This window comes from Ochotona curzoniae, unplaced genomic scaffold (assembly GCF_017591425.1).
Source record: "Ochotona curzoniae isolate NIBS_2020 unplaced genomic scaffold, NIBS_Ocur_1.0 scaffold_4505, whole genome shotgun sequence".
NCBI lineage: Eukaryota > Metazoa > Chordata > Mammalia > Lagomorpha > Ochotonidae > Ochotona > Ochotona curzoniae.
Genome location: NW_024467118.1, coordinates 29,394,252 through 29,407,362, shown reverse-complemented (window position 1 = coordinate 29,407,362; position 13,111 = coordinate 29,394,252). Strand labels below are relative to the sequence as shown.

At 40.4% G+C, this 13,111-nt stretch overlaps 1 protein-coding gene and 1 pseudogene across 8 annotated transcripts in view; one reads left to right on the top strand and one right to left on the bottom strand.

The window, feature by feature from the left end:
• Positions 1-13,111, top strand: part of FRYL (FRY like transcription coactivator) — a 229,735-nt gene that overhangs the window by 102,656 nt on the left and 113,968 nt on the right. For all 8 annotated transcript variants that reach the window (XM_040966429.1, XM_040966422.1, XM_040966427.1 and 5 more), the window contains one exon: positions 12,086-12,285. In XM_040966429.1, the coding sequence (XP_040822363.1) occupies positions 12,166-12,285 (120 nt within the window). In that variant the 5' untranslated portion in view covers positions 12,086-12,165. The remainder of the gene's footprint in view (positions 1-12,085; positions 12,286-13,111) is intronic.
• Positions 8,663-9,269, bottom strand: LOC121146729 (annotated as a pseudogene).

The window sequence follows — 13,111 nt, the reverse complement described above, 5'->3', positions numbered from 1 at the left end:
CTGGTTCTTAGAAACCAGACTTCAGTTCACATCTCAACTTCACCACTCCCATGTGACATGTGACTTTAATTTGGAGTCATTTTCCTTATCATAAATGGATTATAACTAGGAGTGATGTTCTGGATCATGTTCCCACCATTTTACCTGTTGTAAAGTTTTACTGGTGGTTAAACCATTGTTGGCTTGAAATCAGCCATTGTGAAAGTATTTACCAGATTACTTGACATTAGAATAGGGTTGAAGACTGAAATCTCTAGGCAAACTGTTTACAAAGGAAGAGAGATCTACCTAGCTCACAGTTTTGGAGGCTGAGATTCCCAGCAGCATGATGCAGGGTCTGGAGTGGGCTTAGGGAAAACTCATGGAGCCAGGAGCTCACAGGAGGCTAGGGACATTGGGTGGGGCTAAGCTCTCTCTGATGGAGACTGATACTCCCTTTGGGAACAGGGATTTCCCAGTAGGCCTCACCTCGTAAATGCTCTTGGATCTTAAGCAAAAGGCCAGGAAGCTATCACCATGCAAATCTAGCAGTTTGTTAGAATAAAGTAAGATACTTTAGAAAGTCCTTTTGTATATTAAATAATGTTTCATTTCCATCAGAAATAATGTATATTATGCTGTAAATAATGTATATTTATGTACAGCTTATTTTCTGTTCTTGGGAAGCAGTGTGTCTATATCAAAGCCATCAATGATGCCTTTAAATTGTACCACTCAATACGTACAACATTCTTATGATTTACATTTTTTCTGCCTCTATTGAGTACCTTTAAAATATGTACCTGTCCTCTAGCTAGGTGTAAAATATACCATATACCAATCCACTTGCCCATTTTTGACGTTGAAATTCTTACTCCCTGATACTGATTTTGCTTTTGTTATTTCTGCTTTTAATCTGTCTGCCACATAAACCATTTTTTTTTCACTTTATTTTTAATTGACTTACCGTTTCCTGTCTTTGAGTTTGATCCAAGTATATGATTGTCTTGAAATTCAGCTTGAGCTATTGTTTGACCATTCTCAGGCACTTTGAGTTCTGGCTGATAGAGATATGGCGGGCTTGGTAATGTTTTCCTTTAAAAATTAATCCTCTATGTTTAGAACAGTTTCAAATTTACAGACAATCTGGATAGAAAGTATAGAGAGCTCCTTTGTAACAGCTCCCCTCTCCTGTGCTTCCCATAGTCTTAGAATAGTACCTTTGCTGCCATTGATAAAACAAGTTTAATGCATTATTAAATATAGTGTGTAGTTTACATCAGAGCAAACTGCTGTATGCTCTGAAGATTTTGGTAAGTGAGGAATGACCTATACTTACAATACAAATACAAATACCTATACTTACAATAGAGAAAAACCCCCTGTGTTCCCTCTCTTCATTCCTTCTCCCCCTAAGCTGACAACCATCCATCTTTTGATTATTTCTATGGTTTTTTTCTTTCCTGGAATCTCATGTCAAAAAGGTGGATCACACATACCCATTTATGTATTGTGTGTGTGTAGCTCCTGCACACTGGCTTCTCTTATTTAATAATATGTATTTAAGGTTCCTCTGGGACTTTTCCTGTATTGATACAAACATTTCTTTTTAGTACTGTGTAATATGCCCTTGTCAGGAAAAATCACAGTTTATCCATTCGTCTACTGAATGACATCCTGGTTGCTGAATTGTTTTGGCTGTCAAGAATGTCCTTTTGCAGGCTTGGGTATAGACACACAGTTCAACTCCTTTAGTGAATATCAAGGAACAGAATTGCTGGATTATATGGTAAGAGTATGTTTATAATTGAAAGAAAAGCCGCTCACTTATCTCCTGAAGTGATTGTATGAGTGATGACTGAGCATTCCTGTCTTTGTATTCATCAGGATTTGATTGCTTTGGACTTCATAACACAAATAGATGCGCAATGTGTCTCTTTGTAATTTACAATTTCCTGAAGATAAGTGTCATTGAGTGTTTGCCTGCTGTCTCTATGTCTTTGGTGATCTGTCTGTTCAGATCTTGTGTCGACTGTTCAGATTTGGGTTATTAATGGATTCATTTACAAATTCTGTATGTGTTTTTCATTACTAGTTGATTATCAGAAATATAACAAAGAATAAATGATCAGAAATTCTTTACAAATAATTTTTTTCTCAGCCTTGGGCTTGTCTGTCGTTCTCATTCTCTTTCTTGCTCACTCCTGTTTTTCTCAAAATAGCTGTTAATTTGGAAAACACAACTTCAGAGACACAGAGAGAGATCTTTGTACACTCCCCAAATGGCTGCAACAGCTAGGGCTAGGCCAGGCTAAACCTAAGAGTCTGAAATTCCATTTGGGTCTCCCACATTGGTGGCACAAGTCCCTGTGCTAATGCAGTCTTCAGTTGCTTTCCCACACACATAAACACACAACTGAATCAGAAGTAGGACCGCCAGGTCTTCAACCCCTGCTTGAGATGCTCATATTCCACGCAAATGTTGAAGGCAGTAACTTTAACCTGCTCTACTACAACATTGGCATTGGCTTTCATTTCTTAATTCATCTTTTCCAGAGGTAAACATGTTGTTTTAATAAAGTTCAGCTTGGCAAATTTTTTTCTTCTATGAATCATGATTTTAATGTTTATTTAAAAAGTCCTCATGAAACTCAATCACCTAGGTTTTCACCTTGTAGGAGTTTTATGTTTGCACTATACACTTATGTCTGTGATCCGTGTTCAGTTAATTTTTGTGAAATTTAAAAGTTCTGTGTCTAGATTTTCTTTACTATTTATTTATTTTAAATGCAGAGTTATGAAAAGAAGGAAAGACAAAGGTCTTTCTTCTTGGGGTCTGGCATGGTAGCATAGTGCCTGAATCCTCACCTTGCACATGCCAGGATCCCATGTGGCTGCTGATTCTAATGCCAGCAGCCTCACTTCCGTCCAGCTCCCTGATTATGGCCTGGGAAAGCAGTCAAGGACAGCCCAAAGCCTTGGGACCCTGCACCCATGTGGGAGACCCAGAGTAGGCTCCAGGCTCCTGGCTTTGGATTGGCGTACTCCAGCCGTTGTGGTCATTTGGGTAGTGAATCATAGGATGGAAGATCTCCCTTTCTGTCTCTCCTCCTCTCTATATATCTGACTTTACAATAAAAATAAACAAATTAAAAAAAAATCTTCCATCTTCTGGTTCACTCCCCAAATGGTCTCAACAGCCAGAGCTTGGCCAGGCTGAGGCCAGGAGCCTGGAGCTTCTTCTAGGTCTCCCATGTGGTACAGGGCATCAAGCACTGGGCCATCTTCTGCTGTTTCCTAAGCTTATTAGCAGGGAGCTGGATTGAAATTGGAGCATCCATCATTTGAATCTGCCCCCCCACAGGCCACGATGCTGGGCCCCTAGATCTTTCTTTCCCTGTCCTTTCCTTTTCTTTCTTTTTACTATGTGGATATCTATTGGTTTTAGCGCCGTTTGTTTCATTTCCTGTACTGTCTGTCAAAGATCAGTTGACTTTGTGTGGGTCTATTTCTGTGTTCTCTGTTCTCTTCTGTTGATTTATTTGTTCTTTTGCCAGTAATGTTGTCTTGATTACTGTAGCTTTTTAGTAAGTCTTGAAGTGAGGGAGTGCCAGTCCTTTGGCATTGTTCTTCTACTGTACTGTAGTGTTGTCCATTCAGGATTTTTTGCTTTTCTGCATAAACTTTAGAGTAAGTTTACATGAATCCTTAAAATAGATTTAGTAGGCATGTTTTTAAACTTAGAATTTAGCATTGGCTTTTAGAATCCAGGATTATTTTTGACTTTTGATCTTGTTCTACGGTCATTTAGCTTTACATCCCTTCTCTTAGTTGGTCACCAGTTTTGTTTGTGGCTTATGGAGTGGGCCAGTGGAAACCGTGGGGACCTGGGAGCTCATACCCAAGTACGTAGAGTGAGTGTGGGGATTTCCGCATGTCCTTGTTCTTGGCCAGGGATGGGGAAGGGGAGGGGAGAGACCTGGGATAGCGTGCTGGCCTCCTGTGGGTACACCAGACTTGGGGGAACTTTGATTGGGCCTGGGTTTTGGGTGTGTGGACGAGTAGGGTGCCAGGGCACCACATGTGCCAGGAGCTTGGGACCCTCATGGGTAGACAGAGGTATGGACCAGCATACTAACCCACTGGAAGATTGGGCTACACAAGACTGGGCTGGAGAGCCCATGTTCTCCCAGGCATAGGGACTGTGAATTGATCAGGAAAAGGGGTAGGGTGAACATGAATGCTGAGACCAGGGGACTGACAAGGCAGGGTAAGACCACAACGCCTATTGACCTGAATGTGAGCTGGGTTGGTGAACAGACAAGCTGGACTAACTGACTGTATCCAGTGGTGCTTGCATGAGCCTGAGTGTGCTTTCCTGCAGCATCAGCTGGATGTGCTGGGACCAGGGACAAATCCTGTCAAGCTAGACTGTAACTACTTGGAGAGTACAAGGTCCAGCACTGGGAGTGGGCCCAGTAGGGAAACAGTGGAAACCTCTCTGATACATTACAGTTCCCACTGATGAAAATGAGAACCAGGACTGGGGGAAGGCCAGGGTAGATAGGCGGTGGCACCTACTGGCATGAGTTTCGGTTAGATAGTGGGGTTGGTTAGGTTGAGCTAGGCTTCAGTGCCCATTGACATGTATGAGAGCTGAATGGGATGTGGGACAGACTGGACCAGCCTGCTGCGCATACTGGCATGCACAGGAACTAGGGCTGGGATTGGGCCTGGAGGGAGATATCGGGGGGGTCATTCTGACTAGGCTCCTGACTAGGTTCCTGCTGGTATATGTGAGGGCTGACTGTGTGGTGGACAGGATTGGGCTGGGCTGCAGCATGCCTGCAGATAGAACTGACCTAGCAATTGCAACTACCAGTATGTGCATAGGCTGGTGTGGGTGATGGACAGAGCCATACCCCATACTGACAAGCACATACAAGTGATGTCTAGGATAATTTCAAACAAGGTTTCTTTGGGGAACCCCCTAACTGAATTAATGGACTAAGGACTCCAAACATGGGGAGAATTGCAGGATCTGTGATCTGACCTTGGAGTATAATGTGTCAGAGTTGAGTCCCCTCAGTGGGTTAAGAGAAGCAGTGAACAGCATGCCCAGATGCACATGGAGGATATGGCAGTCCGTTGTGGCTTGCAGAGCATATCTGGTATTATGCAGAGGAAGGAGGACAGAATAAATGCATTTCAGAATTATCAGAACCACTAGAGCAGAATCCTCAGAGCATGCTCCACATCAGGGACTTTGGGATGATTTCTGGTGGCCATTCCCCATCCCCGGATACTGAGGCAGTTGGTAAGCTGGGTGTGGATTCCCTTCGTAACTCCCCCTTCCCCTAGACATAGGAAGAAGAGAAAGAATATTTGGAAACAGTGATCTCACCCATTTTCCCTTGGTCCTTGACCCTTTCCACCTTAATCAACTATGCAAACATCCTCAAATAAAATTATATATATATAAAAATTTTGTTACCTGAAAAAGTGGTAATTTTTGTAAGAGCAAGGGATTGTATGGTATTCCGTTTCTGTGTTATGTAAGTATATGCATATAGTTCGCCTACATGTATGTGTTTGTGACCATAGATTGATAGTGTTTATCCCTGAAGACCTCTTCTTGGGGGTGAGGAGGTAGAGGCAGTTTACACAGACATCACCAAACCTTTGTTATTCTTTATGTTTTGTCCTTTTTAAAAATTAAAAAAAAGTTTCTAGCAAATTCTTAGAATGTAATGCTATTTCTTCACCTGCTCTTTTTTTTTTTAAATAAAATATTTAATTTACTTGGTAGAGTTTCAGAAAGGAAGAAACAGATCTTTCATCTGCTGGCTCACTCACCAAATGCTTGCAACAACCAGGGATTAGCCAGGCCAGAGCCAGGAGCCAAGAACCAGGAGTTCATAACTCCATCTGGGTTTCCTACGTGTCTAGCAAGAATTAGATACTGAGGTTACTGTCTTCGGCCTCCCAGGAGACTTGGTGGGCAGCTGCTTCTGTATTAGGGAGTACCTAGGACTTAGCCACTTACTCCGACATAGGAGGCCAACTTTCCAAGTGGTGCCTTAATGTGCTGTACCACAATGGGCACTCTCAACAATGTCCCAAAACTCCCAACAACCCCAAACACCAAAAACATTTAAGTGTAGGATTGTTTTAATACTATGATTGTTAAGAACTACTGTGTTTGTGAAGGATGTTACTGTTTGCTGTACTGTGTATTAGAACACATTAGAAGCAGAACAAAAAAGCTGAGAATAATGGTCTCAAGTTGGGACTATTTTGTTGCAGATGGTAGTGCTTCATTAATTTTAATGGCTGAGTAGTAGTCCATGGAGTAGATGTACCACAATTTCTTGATTCATTCCTCTTTTAACAGGCCTGTTGGTTGTTTCCATGTCTTTGCTATTGTAGATTGTGCTGCTGAGAATATAGGAGTATAAATCCCCTTTTCTCATATGTAGATCTCATTTCCTTTGAATAAATTTCCAAAAGTGGGAAAGCTGGGTCACATGGCAGGTCAATTTTCAGTTCTCTTTGCACTTTCCATACTGACTTCCAGAGTGGTTGTACTAGCATACACTCCTAACAGTGAAGGAGGGTACCTTTCTCCCTCCCAACAGGTATTGCTGGTGGAGTTCTGAATGTAGGTCAATCTCACTGGAGTTTCGTGGAACCTCAATGTGGCTTTCATTTGTAATTCCCTGATAGCTAAGGAGCCTGCGAATTTTTTCAAATGTCTGTTATCCATTTGAATTTGTTCTTTTGCAAAATGTCTGTTCATTTCTTTCAGCTATTTCTTTACATAGTTGTTTCACTATAGTTGAATTTCTAAAGCTTTTTGTAAATCTTGGATATCAGTCCCCTCTTGGTTGTATAGTAGGCAAAGATTTCCTCCCATTTCTTTGTGCTTTTTTGTTGATCATTTCCTTTGCTATACAGAAGCTTTTTAACCTGATAAAGTCCCATTTGTTTATTTTGGTTTTGACTACCTGGTGTCTAGTTGCTTTTCTAAAAAGTTTTCCCCCATCCCTATCTTGAAGAGTGTTTCCTACATTTTTCTCTAATAGCTTGACGGCTCCTCAGTGCAGATTTAGGTCCATGATCCATTTAGAGTTGATTTTTGTATTAGGTAACATAAGGTAACAAATGGGTGTCTTCTTACCTCTGCAGGCTGCTATGCAATTGTCTCTACAGATTTGTTGAAGAGACCAGACTTTACACCTGGATTATTTTCAGTTTTGTTGAAGATTAGTTGACTGTACATGCGTGGGCAGCCTTCTGGGATTTCTGTTCTGTTCCATTAATCTCTTTCTGTACCAGTAGCAGACTGTTTTGATGACACTGTAGTGTCTTGAGGTCTAGAATTCTGATTCCTCCAGCTTGGTTTTCATTCTTCAGGATAGCTTTGGGTATTAGTGGTCTACTATGTTTCCAGATGAACTTTTGTATCTTTTCCATTTCTGAGAAAAATGTTATTGGTATTTTGATTGGGATAAATATTTAATCTGTGGATATATATATGTATATATATATATGTATATATATATGATGTATTTTTTATTGGAAAGTCAGATTCACAGAGTGAAGGAGAGACAGAGAAAAATCTTTCATCTGCTGGTTCACTCCCCAAGTAGTCACTATGGCAGGAGCTGAGCCATTCCAAAGCCAGGAGCCAGGAGCTTCTTCTGGGTCTCCCATACAGGTGCAGGGTCCCAAGGCTTTGGGACAGCTCCCTTTGGTTTCCCAGGCCACAAGCAGGGAGCTGGATGGGAAGTGGAGCAGCTGAGATATGAACCTGTGCCCATCTGTGATCCTGGCACATGCAAGGCAAAGACTTTAGCTATTTGGCTGCTGTGCCAGGCCCTTCAGTCATTGTTTATCTTTTCATATGAAACAGTTCAACTGGAATTTATTTACCAAGTACTCCACAAGAAATATAATGGAAATCAATTGAATCAAAAATATTTTTCTTGTGAAGTTTTTAAAAAGACAGTTCTTTTAAATAGTTTATTAACATTTTATGAAGTATTTGTTTTGAAGATTAAGCTTTAAAAGCCATGTGAACAATCAGACAAGAATGAAATTTTATAATGAACATCTCAAATGATTTTGTAAGATTTTTTCCTTGGGTTGAATGGGAACTGCTTAATTTTTATTAAAATTAGTTCTTTTCAAGATTATTACTAGCAAATTCTGATGTATAGATTGTGTATCTCCTATCTGCGATATTTGGGACTGGACATACTTTGGGCTCCAAGTTTCTGGGTTTTGGAGTGGTTGTATGAACATAATGAGCTTTCGTGGGCTAAGCATGACTTTGTGCCTGAAGGTAACTGCAGGGGACATGTGATATCACTGCCATCTAAGAACCCCATGGTGTGGAATGTTCTATTTCAGATATTTGTGTTAGCCGGGAAAATCTGCCAGACTTTGTGGTATATAAGATTTCAAAGTATGGATACCCAAACTGTACTTTGCTAAAGCAAGATAGGGGCATGATACTTTATATGTATTTTAAAAGTCCCAATGAACTGTCTGCTAGTCACATACCATTTGATGTTGAATCTGCTCAATGCTCTGTGCCAAGGTGTTTTTGTTTTAGGACATGCACACTCTAAATATCTTTTCAGTCGCTGTGTTCGTTCTAGTCACTGAAATACGTGCTTTATCCTCGCGTGTCTCGAGTGATCTGACATTGAGGGATCCCCTGAACTGGCTTCCATCTGTTTTGTTCTTCAGTTTTTGCTTTCTGGAAGGTGATAACCGGGCTGAGGCTGTCCAGGCAGGGTCTTTCCCTGCATCTTTGCTTTCTTCCACCTCCTCGATTTCTTGTTCTCGTTCAGTAGTTTGCTTTTTTTCTTTATTTCTTTTTTCCTCTTTGGAGATTCATGTTCTCTAAGCATATTTTTGGACATGCATAACTTTTTCAGTGTCAACTTTCCCCACATTCAAAGCACTTGAATTTATCAAAATACTTTCATCTTCAGATGAACTCATCTGCTCTTCCGTGGTCAATAGTGATGCTTGCTTTAATTACAGTACCAAATAACTGCTTGTTTTGTATTGCCTTGTTCAGCTTTGTGCATTGTCTTTATCCAAAAACAAAATGTAGGCTTCCTTTTATTCTTACTTATGTCTTTTTATCTTTCATTATGGTTCCCTTTGCAATTTTTTCATATTGGAAAATGTCCGGTACAAGTCATTATGTATCAGGGTTAAAGAAAGGTTGGAGACAACACTATGTTTTCGCTTGAGGCCCGTCCACCGCTCATGTCTTCTTCTTTTTTTTTTTTTTTAAGATTTATTTATTTATTTTTTTTTTTATTGGAAAGGCGGATATACAGAGAGGAGAGACAGAGAGGAAGATCTTCCGTCCGATGATTCACTCCCCAAGTGAACACAGCAGTCGATGCTATGCCGATCCGAAGCCAGGAGCCTCTTCCGGGTCTCCCACGCGGGTGCAGGGTCCCAAAGCTTTGGGCCATCCTCGACTGCTTTCCCGGGCCACAGGCAGGGAGCTGGAAGGGAAGGGGGGCTGCCGGGATTAGAACCGGCGTCGTAGGACCAGGCGGGAGAAGCCTCCACACTGCATGCCCTCTTAGGCTTTCTTGTACGGCTTTATGTTTTTAAGCTAGGAGTATTTTTATTTTTGAAAATGGTAGAAATAAAAATTTTCTGAAGATTAAACTTTATTGGAAGGTTCTTAAACTATGCAATGTAATACCTAGTTATGTTGGTGCTTATTGTTTAAGGAGTAGGGAAGACAGTAGAATTAAGTTTAACTGAGAAATCATTTTAGCTTATATTCTTTCTTTTTAAAAAACATATTTAAAGCTCAGGTGTCATTTAAACAGTGTTCATGTCACCAAAAGTGAGCATTTAAATAGTTATATCTATAAAGGCTTGTTTTGAGTTGAGTTTACTATAAAGATAAAACTGGAGGGCCTGGCGCTAGAGCATAGTGGTTAAAGTCCTCGCCTTGAACACGCAGGGATCCCATATGGGCGTCGGTGCTAATCCCAGCAGCTCCACTTCCCATCCAGCTCCCTGCCTGTGGCCTGGGAAAGCAGTCGAGGCCGGCCAAAACTTTGGGACCCTGCACCGACGTGGGAGACCCGGAAGAAGTTCCTGGCTCTTCATAGCTCCTCCTGGCTTTGGATTGGATCCGCTCCAGCTGTTGCGCTCTCTCGGGGAGTGAACCATCGGATGGAAAATCTTCTCTGTCTCTCTTCCTCTCTGTATATCTGCCTTTTCAATAAAAATAAATAAATCTTTAAAAGAAATAAAATAAAGATAAAACCAGAGAAATTTTGTTATGCTCATAAGAAACTTAATTGTGGACTTAATGTACTTAAGTAAATGAAATATATTTGAATTTTCTAGTTTATGTCAAGTTACCACACTCTTAATAATCCGACATAATTTTTTATTCAAAATTTCCTTTTCTACATTGTCATTTGTTAACAGATTCCCTTCTTAATAATACACAATGTTGAGTCAGGAAAGGACATTAACAAGCAAGTTATTGTTTAAAATAATGTGCACTGTGTTCAAAGAACTGTGAATTTTTGTTTAGAATTGTTCTTATTACATAATTTTAGTCAGAGTCTAATATATTTTAAGTTGGTGTGCTATGAAGCATATTATTAACAGCCTGCAGTATTTCTTAGCTCATTTTTTAAAAGTTATGTGTGGTGACACATTATTAGGAAGAATAAAGTTTTTTTAATTTGACAGAACAATTACTTGTAGGTCCTGAGTTTGTGTTTAAGGCAAATTTATTTTCCCATAGTTATCAGTAAATACACAGAAATTCAGTGTTCGAATCATGGTCTGCTTCCTGTGTCAAGAAATGTAGGCGTTTACAAGGCAGCATACAAGGCCAGGTCTGGAGAAGGTTACGGTAGAGAAATACAAACTTGAGATTGTGCAGGAATGTTCTAGGACACAGGAGATGGCCTCAGATGAAGTAAGAAGTGGGAGGAAGCTCTGAGTTTTGCACAAAGGGTAGAAGATGGAGGCCAGTGCATTGGTTACGGGTGGGGAGGCAGGTGCGCTGCCGTGACAGTCCAGAGAAGAGAACAGGTGTACAGTACGTGGCGGTGTGTGCTTTTGGTGCCAAGCCTGTTGCAATTTACTGTTTGCCAGACTGTGTCATTCCCCTCTGAGTGTCTTATCACCCTTCTTTCCCTCCCCATAGTAGCTCATCTGGGAACAAATAAAATATCTCTTTTTGTCTCTTCTTTGCTATTCTCTGAGCTGCAGCTATGATCTTCTTGCCCAGATTTCGGCCTTGCTGAATCTACATTGGCCCTGTTACAACCTTTTCTCCAGAATGATTTTTATGAAGAGAAGTCCTGTCACATCTCTCATCACATTAATATCTTATTGAATTGTAGTTGCATTTGTGATAAAACCGAATTTCCTTACAAAGTCCTAAGACGTCCAGTGTGATTTGTTCCCTGATTCCTGACTCTCCCTCATCTCTCATCACCCTCCATCCCTGCTTCTGGCCTTGACTGCCCATCGCACTGGCCCTTTTGTTTTTCAGGTTGCATACTCAATTTTTCTACTCCTTAACCTTGCTGTCTTTTTCATCACTTAGTCTGAATTTAATTTAGCTATTCAATGAGGTCTTTCCTGAGCACATCCTCCAGATCTTTTGCTGTTATTGTTTGATTTGTTCATGTTTTAGTTTCTTTACTGCACCTGATCCTCTGAATCATTCATTCATTCAGTGAATGTTTATTTGTACCTAATTCATGTTAGACATTATTCCAGGAACTTGGGATTCATCCAGGAGGGAAAAAAAAAAAAACCCAAGATGAAATAGCTCTCTTTATGGGATTCATGTTGAAAAGGTGGAGAGAGAAACAGCACACCATGAACATCACATGTAACTGCAGTACAGTGATGTTGGGTAGTGCGTTAGAAGGTGGAGAGTGTCATAGAGAAAAATGGAGATGGTACATGGAAATTGGGAGACTGAATACTGGTTTGGGTGGAATGGCATTGAATAAGGCTGTTATTCATTTAGTAGGTCTTGTTGAGCCGATTTTTACAGAAAGATCTTGTCTTTTACTTTTAGCTTCAGCAACGGTCAGCAAAGTGAATAAGTACTGTGCTGCTTCTAACTTTCATTCCACTTGGGGAAGAAAGAATATCATCATGTCAAACATTACAATTGACCCAGATGTCAAGCCTGGTGAATATGTCATCAAGAGCCTCTTTGCAGAATTTGCTGTTCAAGCTGAAAAGAAAATTGAAGTTGTGATGGCTGAACCCTTGGTGAGTAGAGCTGCCCTATAAATCTAAAATATTTTCTTAGACTTTTAGCCACTACGGTAGAAATTTTACAAAGGAAATAACATACTTGAAAAAAAAGTTAGTAAGGGACAGGTTAGTAGTGACGTTGTGATTTAGAAAGCTTCCGTGGTTTCAGAACTCACTTTGATTAGTGAGTATACCGTACCAGTGGGAATTGGGAGGCCAGATGAAACATAACAAATAAAAGGAGTTCCAAATATCCTCTAAGTTGATGTTCAAATTGAATTCAGCATTCAATAAATATGTGGACATATTTTCACACTTCTAGTGCATAGAGAATGTGAAGGGCTCTGTGTGATTAGAGCCTGTGATGAAGGGGATGGGACGGAAAGCCTGAAAACAAATGTGTAGAGTTGTAAATGGTACCCTGTTATGTTACGCAGCAGTTGCTCAGTATGAGGGAGAAGGGATGAAAGGTAGAGACTCCATTTCTGTTCTATCTGATTGAGGCTGGAAGTGCTGTGGAAGAAGGGTGTTAAAGTGGGTGTTAACAGTGGATATGGTGAAAAAAATCAGTAGAACAAGTAAGTCAATAGCAATGGTGTTTGAAGAAAAACCTAGGGCTACAGATGTTAGTATATTTACTTAGCTAAAGTACATAGGGATACTCTTGGACTACAAATCAAGCTTGATTTACTGGTGACCTAACCATGTGGCCTTGCTTAAATGGTAGTTGGAAATTCCCTTAAGAACTTGCAAAAGCTAGTAACTAGAGACACAGATTTTGGTGCAATTTGAATGAAGCAAAAAGAGAAGATGATAATGCCAAGGGAAAAAGAGCATAGGA